We start from the raw sequence: 16,156 nt of genomic DNA, 5'->3' as shown, positions 1-16,156 counted from the left end.
TGAGACACAACTTTCTGCTGGATTGGAACCCTTGGTAGTTTAGGGAATGATTTGACCCAATTGCCATCACTACCAAGTAATTTTTCTGGACACATCCACTGAATTCACAATCTCATTATGCTTGTTCCCTTTATTTCCACAGTTTTTCCAAACATATTTAAGGAAGGTGAGGATAACTAGAAAAGTAGAAAAAATACAGTAATGCTGAAATTGCAGCCTCCAGGTTCAAAAACATTAATCTTAGGTAATTTTCATCCATTTTTGAGTTTTTCTTAATAGGTTTTATATCTTGAACAAACTGCGGGAGAGTGTCACAGCAATGGGCACCTGCCCAGCACAGGCTCCTCTGCCAACACCTGCACAGCAGAAGGTGCTGTGGGTTGGGTTTGTGTTCCCAAAAACCCCGGTGTGGTGGCTAATACCTTTGACTAACCTAGCACTTACTATGGCCTGGTAGCCAGGAGATTACACAACATATTTTAAGTGAAGGATTTGGTTTCAGAAAGGGAAAAAATGCTGAAGTCTTGTAAAATGCTGAAACTGCCTTCAGTAAGCACAAGGTTTTGCTGAGCAAAGCTTGGGCGGTTTCTGCAGCGCCCACAGAGTTATTAAGGTATGGGATTACTCAAATTTTATTCAGCACCTCAGGTTTCCAAACTGCATCATCTATCCCTGTGCAGAAGAATCACTTAATTAAAATTAGAAGTGTGTGCATTTGCACTAGACCTAATGAGAAAAACAAAAATTGGAATTTAGGAGGCAGACCTGTTGAGCTGAGAGACCTGAGGGTGAGTCAGAGATGGGTGGTAGAGGCTGGGTTTGGGGTGCTCATCACATTGTGCCTAATGCCATGGCCATGGCCAGTGAGGGCTCCCCAAAGCCTTCTCCAGGCTGAACAGTGTGAGATTTCAGGGCAGGCAGAGAACAGACGTTCTGTGGGCTCTGAGGGCGCTCCCCATGTCCTTGCTGTGCTGTTAAACCCCAGCCAGGACACCCACCTGCCCTCGCTGCCCTCCCCATACCCTGGCCCCTCTGCCGGGGTGGCACCAGCCCAGCACCCCGTGGTTCCTGCTGTGGCAGGGGCACCGTGTGGGTCCCTTCACCTTGGCTGTTCCCGTTGCAGTTCCCGAGGCCGGGCCTGCAGCAGACCCCGCAGCAGCAGCAGACGGCGGCGCTGGTCCGGCAGCTCCAGAAGCAGCTCTCCAGTAAGTGTGTGCACAGACTGTGGAAATGTGTGTTTGAACACGAAATTATCTTTCTGGAGATCTCCTGCCTATTTTCCTGCTGCCAGATGTACATGGAGGTCATTCACCTACTGGCAGTGGGTACCTGTCCCCGTCCTGACGTGACACCCAAGCCCTGGGTTTGGGGCAGCCCATGGGGTGATCCTGTCCCCCCAGCACAGGACTGGGGCTGGGTCCCCTCACCCTCTGCCCGAAAGGTCCCCGGGGCAGTGAGTGCCTCTGGCCTCAGGGCAGGAGGGGTGTGCGGCCTGGTTTTTGTCACCGCTGCAGCAAATATACAGGTGTTTTTCTGTGTTTTGGTACAGTCACCCCCTTTGCTTCCTCCACCAGGTAACCAGCCACAGCAAGGTTACCCCACTTCTGACCGTGGCTGGGGGGGGCCCAGGGGACCTTTGCACTGAGGAACAGGACTCTGGAAATTCAATGTACTGCTCATGATCAGACAGCAGGCTTGAGATCTCTTCTTACTTCCATCATTATTTTTTGTGCTGCAGTTGATGTGAATATGTATCAAGGTGGGTTTGGGTTTGGGGTTATTTTTGCATTTAACTAGATTTCAATGTATGGACTTGTGGACCTATATGAAGAATGTTATCACAGATTTTATGAGTTTGGTGCTTTTTAGGTCCTGTTACTTTTAAGGAGGACAAAGAATGCTGGATTTATTTATTTATTTATTTGTGGGGGAAACCATTTTTTTTTTTTTTTAGGGAAAAAATAAAGAACTGCACTGGACCAAACTACCAAACTGAAAGGCACTTCAGAGTTTGGCATAGAAGTTAATTTGTTCATTAAAATGTTCACCTCTTTCTTTGTTGGTAGAACAAGCATCAATTCAAATTCTGTTTATTTGACTGTGATTTTCACATGCACTTTATAAAGTTCTTTGTTTAAAGTACCAATTCCTCTTGCTCTTATTGTGGTGAGAAGGTGCTGAAGTGGGTTTATTGCTTGTATTAGAACTTCTTAAAGTTTATATTAAAAGCCACAATGTCACGTTAATAAACCTTCTGGAAGTAGCAGTGTTCTCATCTGGGGTCTGTCATCTGAAGCTCTCAGGGGATGGTTCCAGGGGTGACGGGGACTGAGTGCTCCAGGAGGGCTTTGCTCCATTCCTGTAGGGAATCTCTGGGTCCTGGTGGGGCCTGGTGGGAGGTGACCCCCGTGTCTCCCCCATGCCAGCAGGGACTGGTCCCATCCCAGCCCTCCCAGTGCGAGTGTGGCAGAGCCCCCGAGTCCTTCCCACAGTTTCAGCTGCCCTGGAGCCGACAGCCTTTGGATGATCCTCCTTTCCCTGGAGGAATTGTTCTGTCACCTGTGTCCGGTACCAGCGGGGCATGGCAGGAATTCCCAACCCCAGGTGGGAATCGATGGCTGGCACGAGGCATTGCATCATCAGTGAGTACAAATCCACAGGCAAATTATCAACCAAAATCACCACAACCGAATCATTGTTATTCAAACCTGTGCAAACAGATCATAATTTTGCCCATACTGGAGGTGAAGAACCAGAATAAATTTATTACTACTTTATGCCATTTAGGAGCTATTCTATATGATTGGGTTTTTTAAATGCATTCATTTTGAAAGTGGAACTTGAGGGGCATTTAAAATACTCTGGGAATGTTTTTTCCCTATTTTTCACTAACTCAGTTTGCTTAACAGACCGTACAAGGAGGCCATGGATGGTGTCATAGTCAGGTGTTGTGTGGGGAGGGGGAAGGCTGCACCTCACACGCTTCAGAGGGCCTGGGGCAGCACAGCCAGCTAATGATGCATGTTATATCTATATCTGTATCTTGTATACATCATATATATGTAATATAAGAATAACTCACTACACGGAAATCTGTAGATTTTGATTGGCTTTTACAACAGTCGAGTCTCATTCATGTAAAAGTTACTTCTGTTCATTTTTTTAAAGCATATTTACTGCTCTTTTTAGTAGCTTAAGCTATTACAGAGATTAACTGTTGAGATTCACGTCATCCAACCCCTCTGTGGCCACCAATCCATCAGTGCTGTGGAAGGAGGGAACAAGGGAATACTGACTGTGTGTGGCTGATGTCAGGGATGGATTCACTGAACCCTTTGTGCCCTGACCATGCATAAGTTCCCAAATTTAAGAGGGGAATTTGTGTGTGTATTTTGAGCCCTCTGTCCTGCATTAATGTATTTCTTAGGAAGAAAATAAGAAACTCTGAACCTTAGTTACAGGCTTAAATATTTTAAAAATTGATTTGAGCAGTCCACTCTGAGATTGGTCAGTGTGAAATGGGCAGGTAACCATTTCCTACCATCACAAAGGGATTTTCCCATCAGGTATAGAAGTTCCTTTTTAGGCCTATGTGGCTGCTGAACTGAGGAATCACAATTCTAAATTGAGTCGCAAGTTCAAGCAATTGTTTATAAGTGAGAAACTTTAAGAAAATGCTTTTGTGGCAATAAGAAAATGATGCCAAACTGCAGTGGTTCTACACCCAGTCTGTGTGCATTGGCTTAACAGTGCTGAGCAGAGCTCCCCTCTCTTGTTCCAAACTGAGTCCAAAGCTGGCCTGTGTCATACCACAGCTCTGCAGAAAAGACTGTGGCAAACAGAGCTATCCTATTAAAAATACTTCACTACTTGTTTCACCATGAAATATTTATTTAAAAAATATACTAAATATTAAAACACATTAAGAAGGTGATCTGCATCCCAATAAACCTGCTCTTTAGTTCCCAGATGTTCTTGCTCTCTATGATCTGTGCTTATGACAATCATACCAGGTGGGTAGTACTGAAAAAGTCTGTCCATACAGGAGCTCTCTGTGTACATTTCCAGAAAGTAAATTGTGTTTTATAGTCTGTGTTTGCTGGCAGAGTTTGCTTTAATTTAAATCCCTTGAACATGGAGAGAAGCAATGCTAGCTAACAATGCTAGAGCTAATTTTCCCCTTCCTCTCTCCTTTTGCCCAGTCACTGCAGACTGAACACTGTAAATGTTTTCCAGGCACTCAGTGCCTCTGGATGCCTTTGATTAAACTCATTCCAAAGGATGACCTCAGTCCAGCTGCAGCCCGTGTTCACCATCATTCCTGCTGCACGTCTGACTTCAGATGACGTGGACATATGTTACTGCGAAGTCACTGCCAAGGGGGTTCCTCGCCGTGCACTTGTACATGCCGGAATTGGAGGGTCGGGGATTCTGGAGGAACAAAGTCCCCGTGGGGTGCAGCAGCTCACCCCCGGACCCTCGGCCCTGGTGAGCTGTGGAGAGCGTGGAGCGGTCAGGTAACTCCCAGGTGATGTCCGGTTTGGGTATCCCCAGGGCGGTGCAGTGGAGCTGCAGGGCCGCCCCCGGCACGGTGTGCAGGGCGGGCGGGGGCCGGCCCGTGATGCGCGGGGCGTGGGCAGCCACGGCCACGGCCACGCTCACGGAGGAGTCGCCGGCGTCGTTACGGGCCCTGCACACGTAAGTGCCCCCGTCGTGGGCAGTGGCCGCCCGGATGACCAGGGTGCCGTTCTCCAGCAGCAGGAACCTCCCGCTGACCTGCGGCCGGTCCAGCACGCGGCCCCCCGGCAGCGTCCACGCCGTGCTGGGCTTGGGGCTCCCCTCGGCCAGGCAGTGAAGGGACAGCGGCTCCCCGCTGACACCCTTCACCAGCCCCACGGGGTGGGTGAGGATATTGGGCTTCTGGGCAACCTCCAGGACGATCAGCTTTTCAATATAGCCAACCTGGTTCCGGGCGGCACAGCGGTACCGCCCGGCTTGGTCTCTCCTGGGACTGTAGATGGTCAGGGTCCCGTTGCTTCCTGTGAGAAACTGGGACGTGCTGATGCTGCTGGAAAACCATGTGCCATTGGGCAGCATCCAGCTTATGTCTGGGGGAGGGTTTCCATCCACAGAACAGTTCAGTGTGATAGTTTTCCCAGGTTTTGCTATTATTTTTTCGTTGAATGGGTTTTTGAACATTGGTCGCCGTAGCATTTCTGTGACCTCCAGCTGCACCACCAGCACACTCTCTCCGGCATCGTTACGTGCCACACAGATAAAATCCCCCGTGTCCGAAGGCCTGATATTCCGAATCTCAAGTGTCCCATTTTTGTGCACCACAATCCTGCTCCCATAATACGGGGCTGTTAGGAAAATGTTATCAGGCATGATCCACATAATCTGAGGGGGAGGTGTCCCCTCTGCCCGGCAGTCAATGTGTTTCTTTGAGTGCCTCACTGCCGTTACCTTCATGATTGTTTTGTTCCTGTGTAAGCCGTTTATGATGGGGGGTTTACCAGCCACATCCAGCTTATACAGTTTGGTGTCATCCCCACCAGGGTTCCGAGCCACACACATGTACTCCCCAGCATCCAGCAGTTTGACGTGGCTGATGGAGAGAGAGCCGTTGGTGTGCAGGGAGTGTCTGTCTGTGGACAAGGAGATCATCTCACTGGAAGGCAGCAACCAGAATATCTGTGGCCTGGGATCTCCAGCAGCTTCACAGTCCAGCAGTGCCGTGTGTCCTGCTGACACTGTAACATATGTCTTGTAATTGTGCTTTATCTGAGGGGCTGCCACGATGACTGTGACACGGATCTTCATCTCATCCCTCCCCAGAGTGTTCTGGGCATAGCAGGTGTAATCTCCTCCTTCTGTCACCCCAGCTTTGTTGAGGTACAGAGTCCCATTGTCAAAGAGGACGTACCTGCGGGACCTGTGCCCGCTGTCATCCGCCAGCATCGCGTTGTTGACCAATGTTCCATCTGGCAGACCCCAAGATATTTCTGGTGTGGGCGACCCTGAGGCCTTACAGTCCACTCTGAAATCCTTGCCATATGGCACCAGTTTCTTGAAGTGCTGCTTGTGGTCAATCTTGGCAGGTTTCATTGTGATGCTGACTTTCATCAGGATCAGATCGTCCCCAAGTCTGTTTCTTGCGACACACAGATAATCACCTGCATCCTTTTCAGTGACTGCCTCAATAGCCAGGGATCCATTGGGGTAGACATGGATCCGACTTCCCATTCTGTTGTGGGGGGAGAGAGAGGAAAAGAATTATGGAACCAAGTGCTGAGGGTGAATATTGAACACTGGAAGGGACTGAAGGTGTCAACAGCACGATAGGACACAGAGGTTCTCTCCAAAGGCACTGTGGCCACACCACCTGCCTGCCCACTGGGTCCTAACGTGATGTCATTGTCACTTCTGGTGTTACATGGATTTGTGCATGTTAACTCTGCTGGGAACACCCTGAGCTGGGACTGTCTCCCAAAGCAAAGGTGAAGTGTTTCTGTGGGAGGGGGTGGGGGGAGACCCCCAAAGGTAGACTTATCAGAGGCTACAGAAGCCTCTTCCTCCTGAGCCCTACTTTGCAAATCTGGTACATAAAACTTCTCCTCTAAACTGGCAACAGTCAGCCAGGGCATGATAACAGCATTTCCCTGAATTCAAATATGATTTATATTTGATTTGGGGAGACCTCACCCACTTATGGCAATTGCTATGATCTGTTATTAGACATATAACAACAAGCCATTAGCACAGATATTTTCACCTCTGCTGGATGTTTAAAAATTAATTTAGTTCATAGTGCTTTAGTGCTGCAACACACTCTTACATGACCACCAGAGGAGATAGTATTTGAAGTTCCAAAGAGGTGGAAAAAAAAAGACTCTTACCTGTGCCACTGGTCCACTACAGCCTTGGAGGGCAACCTCCACATGATCCTGGGCTTGGGCTCCCCGGTTGCTGCGCAGTTCAGAAGCAACTTATCTCCGTAATTCAGGTGAGTCAGTTCTTGAGAGGCGATGGCTATTTTTGGAAGCGTGTCCCTGTGCTCCACCACGAGGCTGACCACCCTCCTGTCCGAGCCACTGGAGCTCGTGGCTATGCACTCGTAGTTCCCGCTGTCGGAAGGGCCGATGCTGCCGAGGTGGAGGGTGCCATTGGAGAACAGGAACAGCCTCGTGTGTACCAACTGCAGAGGCTTCACCGCCGTGCCATCAGGGAGGACCCAGTGGACAGTGGGCGGAGGGTTCCCTTGCACTGTGCAAGGGAATTTCAGGCTTTCCCCCACCTTTCCTTCCATGTTTTGTCTTTTCTCCTCCAGGATGGTGGGAGGGGCCACAACGACCTGCAGCTTCAGAGCCAGTGTGTCGGTGCCCGCAGGGTTTTTGGCCAGGCAGGTGTAGAGGCCCCTGTCGTACACGGTGACTTCCCGGATGACTAAAGTGCCGTCTGCTTCCACGTGAGCTTTGTCACGTCCTGCGGAGGAGCTGGACAGGTGGGTGTTGTTTGCCAGCACCCAGGAGATGGTGGGAGGGGGCCTGCCCTCGGCCTTGCACACCACTGTCACGGTGTTGCCGGCGTGCGCGGTGAGGAGCCGGTGGCGGGTGCCGGCGATGCGGGGCGGGTAGGCCACCACCGACAGGGTGAGCAGGAGCCGCGCCGCGCCCAGCGCGTTGGCCGCGGTGCACAGGTACTGCCCGCGGTCCCCCAGGCCCACCTGGGGGATGGACAGCGTCCCGTTGGCAAACACCACCCACCTGCTGGCACCGCCGAGCCCCGGAGCGTTGGGCCCTGCAGAAAAGGGGACAGCGGTGATGTGTCAGAACCTTCCTCTAGTTTAACCTTCTAGTTTAATTCAGTCCATGAATACCTGTTCCCTGCCCTGGTCTGCATTGCCCCAAGAACCAAGACAATAGTGATAAGACAGAGAAAATCAGAGTATTGTGCATATGGAGTGACAAAGCTGAGTCCTCAGCAGAGACGAAGTTTGGATAAAAGAGATGGGGCTTTGCAATCCAAACCCGGCACAGCTGTAACTGGATTTGAGGGTTTGTTACCACAGATTTTTCTTTTCACTTGTCTCACTGTTCTGGAATAGCAGGTAACACACAACGAATATTGAAATCTTACCACAATAAGCACAGAATTCTAGTTAAATATGGATTATTTTTTATCCTTTCCCTAGAGAGCTATTCCAGAATCAGCACTCAGACACTCCAGCAAGTGTTGGATCTCTGTCTTTGTCACTGTTTCCAAGTTCACTGTTCACTGGTATTCTATAGTGCTTTAAAAGAAAACAGTGTTTGAGTTTGGCACACAGAACAGCTGTCAAATTTTAGGACTCTAGTGGAATGTAAATTCTAGAGAGGTTTATCAAGCTCACCTGATGATATCTTGGTCCAGTGTATTGTTGGGCGGGGGTTCCCAGTAGCTTCACAAGGAATAAAAGCGTCAGAATTTGCCAGCACAGTGAAAGCAGCCAATTTCCCTCCAACTATTCTGGGCTTTGCAAAATGGTTTGTGCTTGCAGAGCCCAAGACGATGGGACTGGTGGTGGTGGTGGTTTCTTGATCTTGTCTCCATTCAGACCAGCCTCTGGCAGAGCTGTCCTTGTCCCTTCCCCACAGAGCTGCTGTCTGTGATGACTTTGGTGTGGTCAGTGTCCCGACAGTCAGCATCTTGCCCCTCTCTGTGCCTTTGGTATGTGGCTTGGGCCAGAACTGGACATGCTCCCACGGAGGCAGGTGGGCTCTCGCAGTAGGTGCAAGTGGCACAGCTGCCACCAGGGCTGGCAGAGGGGTGGGATGCTGAGTGCTGGGAATGATGATGTCTGTGAGTGCAGCAGGAGCACTTGACACAGTTCTTGCTGGGAATGTGGGCTGTGCTGTCTGGTTTTCCTGGCTAACCGTCTCCCCCATTTTCAGGTGGAATTCTCCTCCTGCCGTGGCAATGGCTCTGATGTGCTGAGCAGGTACTGCCCCTGATGTGGCACTGACTGCAGCAGGTTGGGCACTTGCAGCACCGGGAGGCTCATCCAGCCATGGTGGGGTTTGGAGAGCTGTGGTGGAGGTGTGGGCAGGACTGACGGGTGGTGCTGTGGCCAGCTGGGTGTTCCTTGTTGTGAGTGGTGTGGTTTGGAGTGCCATGGTGGGGCTGTGAGCAGTCGGACTGGTGGGTAGTGACGTGGCCAGCTGGGTGTTCCTCTGTGTGACCAGGGTCACCAGGGTCTGTGTGGCTGCTGTGGGTATGTGCTGAGGTGGCTCTGGGGTGTCAGAGACCCACAGTGGTGGTGTTTTGGTTACAGCGACCGCACTGATGCTTCCAGGGAGAGGTTTTGCAGGTGTGAGACTTGGAGACACAGCTGGTGATGTACCTGCTGTCACCACGGGGGTGGCTGTGCTCATGGGGGGGGTGGCTGCTGTACTCTGGGCTGCAGCCACACGCTGCAGGGCAGATGTTTTAGGAGGCTTCTTCCTCCTCTGATCTCTCCTTCCTCCCACTCTGAATATTTTACTTTTGGTGATTCTAGTGTCAGATCGAGGAGTAATAACAGATGTGACTGTTGGCTTCAAACCCAACAGTTTGGTAGGGTTGCAAGTAGTAGCAGTGCCCTTTGTAGTGACAGACATGACTGTGGTAGCAGCTTTCTGCCTTGCACTAAGTTCGCTTTCCTCTTCCTTCAGGAACAATGTGTTTTGATGGGTACCCATTTGCTCCAATGGCAAATTCGTGGTGGAAGGGGAGGACAGGGGGGCTTCTGGGCTAAATGAATTGATGGAGCTGCTTAAATTATTTAAGGTTGGTACATTTGATACATATTTCATATTCAGTTGAACACCTGCAGCCACAGCTGTATTTCCTCTGGCAGACCCTGCCCTCCCAGAATTGTATCGGTGCTCTTTCATACTTGGGATACGTCCTGGTCCCACAATCCGTCTCCGACCAGCAATTTTCCTTCGTCTTCCATACTGCTGCTGGAGCTGGGGTGTGTGAGTTGGAACGTCCTGGATAACCCAAGCTGGCTGATAAGTAGTGACAGTTGAGGCCAATGGTGGCCTAGGGGTTCCTCCTTTCTGAGCAGCATGAGAATAAATGGGACCAAGCTCAGGGCTTGGTGCACTGACTGTCACCACAGGGACCCGGTGATCTGTTTCGGTGGAAACCTTTTCAATAGAGTCAGTAAAAACATGTATCTTGTCAATTGTGTTTGGGGGAGCTACAGCCTTACTGGTGTCTGTAGCTTCTGTCGTGGGTGTCGTGGATGCAGATTTTAGATGCTGGTTATTACCCTGCCCAGAATACACCAGCCTTTGCCCGGCAGGGAAGACTGTGGATGTTCCACTTGCTCCACTTGATACGGTTGATTGTTTCACACCATTTGCTGATATTTGACTCAAATCAGATCTTTCCCATGACTCTGTAGGTTTTGGATATGTTTGTGGCCTTCTGCTGCCAGGTGACACAGACTGTGGAAGAGGAGAGGGTAGAGGAGTTACTGCCTCTGTGACCAGGAGGGAGGTTTTCCTGACAGGAATGTGACTCACAGTGCCCCCCGGTCCTGCAGCGATCACACGTTCCATTGGTCTCCCCAGAGCAGGTACTGGGGCTCTCTCTGTTACTGGCATCATGAATTCTTCTTCTGGAGATCTGAGGTCACCAGAGGTCTCCTCCTCATCCCCAGGTACCTCTGAGAACTTTTGGACTTGAACGGGTGGTTCTGTTGCAACTTCTCCTCGTTTGTCGGTCAGTGTTGAGTTTCTCTTCGTTTTCTCCAACAAGGCTGCCCAGCGCTGTGGATGGACTCTCCTGCCTGAGGAAACAAACTGTCTCCTGTGCCCCCTGAGCCGCCTGAGCCTACCTGTTCTGTCCCTGTAGGGCCTGTGAGGCATTTTCCTGTGGCTGTTCCTTTGACGTGCTCTCTGTGTGCCCCGGCTGCCGGATGGTGATGCAGCCGATTTCGGATGAGCTGTCAGGGTGGTTGGAGTGGCTGAGGGATGTGTCTGTGCTGCAGCAGAGCCCAGCAGTGCATTGCCAGAGCCGTCACCCTCTTCCCACTCTCCCACAGCCCCAAGCCTTTTCTTTGGAGCGTTTTCATCCTGTTTCACTAGCACTTGGAAAACCAGAAGGTCGACACCGTACTGGTTGGCTGCAATGCATCGGAAATACCCTCCATCTCGCTCTGTCACCCCTTGTACTCTCAAGGTGCCATTGCCAAAAACATGTTTGTTTCCTACAGACTGACGAAGAACTGTGAGCTCAGGCAACACCCAGGTAATGGCAGCGTCCGGAGCAGCTGTGGCTGTGCAGGGCAGGTGGAGTGTGCTGCCCACAGCTGCCAACAGCTGGGCTCCGTTTACGCTGTCGTGTTCCACGTGAGGATCCACCACCGTGATTCTGAACGTCAGAGCGTCGGCATCGTCGCTGTTGGAGCTGATGCAGTGGTAGAGCCCCGTGTCAAACACATCAGCCGTGCGCAAGGTCAGTGTTCCAGCCCTGAGGACGATGATTCTCCCGTCCTCGCTGATGTGAGGAGCTCGCACTCTGCTCCCATCAGCCAATATCCACTCCACGGCAGGAGCTGGCTCCCCAGCTGCCTGGCACCCCAGTTCCACGGTCCCCCCGACGAGCACAGTGTGCTCTCTTTGGGTGCTGTTGTCCCTGTAGATGATGGCCCAGTTATTGCTGCCCTGGTTGCTGTCAGCACTGGGCACACTGACCCGGGCACGGGTGGAGTAGTGGATGTGCAGCGTGCTGAGCGTGGTCGCTGTCCTGTCCAGCTGCAGTGCCACCACGCTCTGCATCAGCCAGGCTGGCTCAGCTCTCAGGTCAGCCTCAATATTGGTGAAAAGTTCATCTTTTTCAGTGTAGACCTGTTTATATTTGTAACTAACAAAAGGCACATCAGTTGCCCGGACAGTCCGCTCCAGTTTCAAGGGAGAATTGCTGTACAGTGCCAGGATGCTCCACAGCTGCTGGATGTGTCCGTGATCGATGCCACACACCAGGAATGTTGAGAAGGAGGTTCGGAGCACTGTGCTGCTGCCATCTTGGTCAAATGAGATGGGAGACATTTCTTTAGGTTTTTGGACATTGCAAACCACGTTGCCTCGATTTCCTGCTTGGTCAGTCATGTTCAAAACCATGGATCCTATCGGAGCTATGAAGTCCTTGGGAGACACGGAACCGAAATCCCCATCGTCTGGCACTGTGAGGTTTCTGGATTTCAGGGAGTCATGTATGACTGGCTTATTGCAGGTGACAGATGCAGAAGGAAGATCCATTAAGCTCTTCCCATTATGATTTCTGGGACTAGCACAGACTGGGCATTGCTGGGCACCAGAACTTCTGTCTTTTCTACACTTTATAACATCTGAAGAGAAGAAAAGTGGAGTCAGCTTCTGTGCTACAAGTTTAAGTATTAAAAATTACATATAGGTATTAACAAGTGGTTCTTTTGAATAAAATGAAAGCGAATCTTAAAGTAACATATGAATGGCAGCAGCAGAGACAGTCCTTGAGTCCCTTGAATTCCTTATCTCCTTTTTGAAGAATTAAGTGCAAAGTGGCACTTGCTCTTGCCAGTCCCATAAAAGTTAGCTTCATTATTCCCTGTGGATTCTCCTGGTGCACAGAATCTTTGGACTGTCCAAGGAAAGCATTCCATTAAGGAAAGCTGCACTTGGGAATTTGTTAAGGCCACTAAATACATTTAATCTGGAAAGCTGAGTGGTATTTATCTCTTTCTCCTGATCACACACACCTATAAAAATCCTGTCTTCCAGTCTTTTCTGGTAGCATAAATAAATTAATAAAAGACCATTACTTGTATCAGCAAGAAAAAGAGGCTACAGCAGGATTAAGGAGCATAAACAAGGCCTTGAGCTTACCTGGTCTCTCCTGTGCCCACTCTGTGAACCCCTGCAGGCTGCAATCACAGGACCAGGGGTTTCCATGCAGGTAAATGCTCTCGAGCTCGGACATGTAGGAAAACATTTCTTGTGGAAGTGAAGTCAGCATATTGTCAGACAAGGAGATGTGCTTCAGGAAGGATATTTTGAATATTTGGCTATAGTGGAAGGTGACAAAAGTGTCTGGATGCAACTGCTGAAGTAAATTTCCATCCAGGTGGACCAACCTCAGGGAAGTGAGTCCATAGAAAACATTGGGATTTACAAATTCGATTTGGTTGTGGTCCATATGCAGCCGTGCCAAACTCTTCAGGCCATAAAACACACCCTGCTGAAGCACCCTGACCTTGTTGTAGCTCATTTTTAAGACCTGTTGATGCAAAAGTAAAAAATGCATAATATTAAACCATGTTATAAGAACTCTAACAAACGCTGCTGATCTTTACACTGTACCTGAGTGCCCACCTGGGAAGGAAAGACCTTTCCCATTAGGCTACTGGATCTTGAAGGCCCTCAACTTTCATATGGACAGGATAAGAAACAGGAAAAGGAATTGCTGCAGCCGGTTACTGTGGGGCTGTTTATCTCCATCTCTGAAAGTTGTTTTAAGTGGTAACAAAATTTAACATTGGCTCATTTAGTTCTCACCTGTAGTGACTGTAAATCACTGAACACCCCCTCAGGGATCACACTGATCTCATTGCTGTGCAGCATCAGTAACTCCAGTTTCTCCAGGCCAGCGAAGTCTGTGGGGCTCAGTTTTCTCAGGCTGTTGTAGCTGTAACAGATGGCTTTAGTCAGCCACACTTCACACCTTTTGAAAGCAACCAACCCGAAAGAAAAGAACCACTCTTTGGGAATGGCTGAAGGTAGGCAGCACTTCTGCTTGCCAAGACAAAATTCTAAGTCATGCCTTCATGTTAGCACAAAACAGGGTCACTTTTCCAGGGCAGCGTTCTGACACCTGAATTCCCATGGACGGGGAGAGTAACAGCAAGCATGAAACACATCTGTTTGTCTGACAGTGTGTTGACGTCCCTACTACCTCCGTGAAAAATTCCTTTTAGATTTTCTGCAGACACATCTGGATGATTCAAACGTTATGTGTATTAAGAGGGATACCCAGACCAGTCAAATATTGCTGATGGGTCTCGTAGTTTGATTTATGACAGAGGACACTTGCTGGAAACTGCAGGAAGGGGCCGGATGAGCCTGGGCAAGTTCCATCCCCTGCTCCTGCATGGAACAGAACCCCCGTGGAGGCTGACATGGCCAGACAAGTGTGACTTCCCATGAACCCAGGGGGTGAAAGCACAGACACTGACGTTGTGGGACATTCTCAACTCACAGCAAAGTCTCTGCTGAAGATTTTAATACATGTACTCTTTTTCACCGAATTCCCTCTGTTTCAGACTCCTCGGTTCCACTTTACAGATGCAATTTTTTCAGGTAATACAAAGGAATTCATTTAAGTTGAAAACTTTCTGAAGTTCTCACCTCCCCTGTGCTAGATCCCCCAAATTTCCCCTTAGTGTGGGTGGTCTCAGGCTTCGCTGGCTGTGACTGCAGCCACTGCTGAGCGCTGCAGACAGAACATTAAGCTCTACAGACTTATTTATTGCTTTGGTTAATTTTTAGCTCTAAATCTGGAAACTCTTAATTATTGCTCCGCAGAGTGTTGAAAGCTAACCGGTCAGAACGTTAAAAGCCCCGCTGTTCCACCTACCCCAGGTTGATGCGCTGCACGTCCGCGGGGATGCGCGGGGGGACGGCGCTGAAGTAGCGGAAGGTGCAGTGGAGCTCGGCGGGGCCGTGGCAGGCGCAGGGCCGGGGACAGGCGCTGATGACCGGCAGGGTGGCCAGGCAGGCGGCCAGGAGGGTCCCCAGCCAGCGGGCCCGTTCCCTGCGCGGGGCCTCCATCCCGAGGGGATCCTACGCTGTCATCCCCAGCAGCAGCGGCGGGCGCGCGGTTCCTGCAGGGGGAACAGAACACAAAGGCATTTATAGCCACGGCCGAGCGGAGCTGCTCGGGTTTACGCCATAAGCACAAGAGGAATTTTTAACTTGAAAGAAAAAACGACCCACGAAGCAGCCCCCAAACTCTCGGGTTTCCCCTCAGCGATGTCACGACCCAAAGCGTTGTCATTTGACAGCTGCCCCACGGTGCCCCCGTCCGGCGCCATGTGCCGGTAGTTGCCGCTCACAGGGAAAGCTGGAATTCCGCGGGGAAAGCTGGAATTCCGCAGGGCTTTGCAGGAGCTGCCGCCGGTGCCCGCGGTGCGTCCCAGCTGCGCGCCCCGTCCCGGCTGCGCGGAGCGTTCCCGGCCCCGCCGGCGGCTCATCCCCGGGAGGCGTCTCCACACGTCAGCTCCTTCCCTGCCAGGAACCGTTCCAAGCAAAATTAACTCCCTTCGCAGCCCCCGCCCAACCCCGCGGCGCTTCCCCGGGACCAGGACCGGCCGTGCCCCCCGCGCCGGGAGCGCCCGCCCGGCCCGCGGCTCCTGCGGGCAGGGGACACCCCCGGCACCCGCTCCTCCTCCCGGGGGCTCCGCCGGCCCGTCCGGGCCCCCCGCAGACCCCCGGCACCGCTCGGGCCGAGGCCGGGAGGGAAGGAGCTCCCGGCGCCGCTTCTGTCGGGGATGCTGCGGAACCCGCTCCCCCCGCACCGGTGCGGCCGCTCCGCCGGGGGCTCTCGGCTGCCTCGGCGAGAGCGACCCGCGGCCCCGCCAGCCCTCCCAGACAACGAGCGTTTGCCGTCGGGGGAACTTCGTGCGTGACCCCTCCAAAAAGCGGCCGATGACACCCTCAGTTCGCTTCTGGAGGGACAATTTCTCTCCCCTTGCAGACCGAGTCCGTCAGTCCCTCAGCTCCTGTTCGGCTGAACGGTGTCTGTAACAGCCTCCACTGGCGGCGGGTTTCTGCTGAAATGTGTCATTGTGGGGCAAACCAAATCTGTTCGACTTGAGATGTAATGGTAAGATAAAACTTCAAAGATAAGCTAAAACCTCAAATATATCTTTTAAAAGTTCTAAATCTGTTCAGATAAACCCAAAATCAAAGGCAAGCTGTGGGAGTTCAGGAAGTTGGCAGGAATGGGATGTTCTGTGTAAGCCAGCTAGAACTTTACTCGTGGTGTTTGCTGGCTGATGTTTGTTATCATCTCAGGAGTTGTCTCTGTGCAACATGGATCATCTCACTTTGATTCAGCATGGGAACTTGTGCCAAGAAACACTGACCTG

General features: G+C 51.2%; 1 protein-coding gene and 1 long non-coding RNA gene across 2 annotated transcripts; one reads left to right on the top strand and one right to left on the bottom strand.

The window, feature by feature from the left end:
- Positions 1 to 1,119: 1,119 nt before the first annotated feature.
- On the top strand, positions 1,120 to 1,946 carry LOC113949138. Its single transcript, XR_003528364.1, has 2 exons — positions 1,120 to 1,205; positions 1,575 to 1,946. It is a non-coding gene; the product is annotated as an uncharacterized LOC113949138 (long non-coding RNA).
- A 1,995-nt stretch (positions 1,947 to 3,941) lies between these two features.
- On the bottom strand, positions 3,942 to 14,837 carry IGSF10 (immunoglobulin superfamily member 10). The gene is made up of 7 exons (XM_027647666.1): positions 14,644 to 14,837; positions 13,566 to 13,695; positions 12,897 to 13,287; positions 10,554 to 12,379; positions 8,393 to 10,508; positions 6,900 to 7,800; positions 3,942 to 6,247 (listed from the first exon to the last, which is right to left on the bottom strand). The coding sequence occupies exons 1-7, from the start codon at positions 14,835 to 14,837 to the stop codon at positions 4,339 to 4,341; spliced, it is 7,467 nt and encodes a 2,488-aa protein (XP_027503467.1). The 3' UTR covers positions 3,942 to 4,338.
- Between the last annotated feature and the right edge of the window lie 1,319 nt (positions 14,838 to 16,156).

This window comes from Corapipo altera, unplaced genomic scaffold, assembly GCF_003945725.1.
Source record: "Corapipo altera isolate COAL_440 unplaced genomic scaffold, ASM394572v1 113, whole genome shotgun sequence".
Lineage (NCBI taxonomy): Eukaryota > Metazoa > Chordata > Aves > Passeriformes > Pipridae > Corapipo > Corapipo altera.
This window is presented reverse-complemented; position numbering and strand designations above follow the sequence as displayed.

Bases quoted from the DNA above. Each gene is read 5' to 3' on its own strand.
- IGSF10 (XM_027647666.1), bottom strand. From the start codon at position 14,837: ATGGAGGCCCCGCGCAGGGAACGGGCCCGCTGGCTGGGGACCCTCCTG. The intron at 12,380-12,896 runs GTAAGCTCAAGG...TCTTCTCTTCAG, and splicing joins GTGGGCACAGGAGAGACCAG to ATGTTATAAAGTGTAGAAAA. The intron at 10,509-10,553 runs GTGAGTCACATT...CTGGTCACAGAG, and splicing joins CTGCAGGACCGGGGGGCACT to GCAGTAACTCCTCTACCCTC.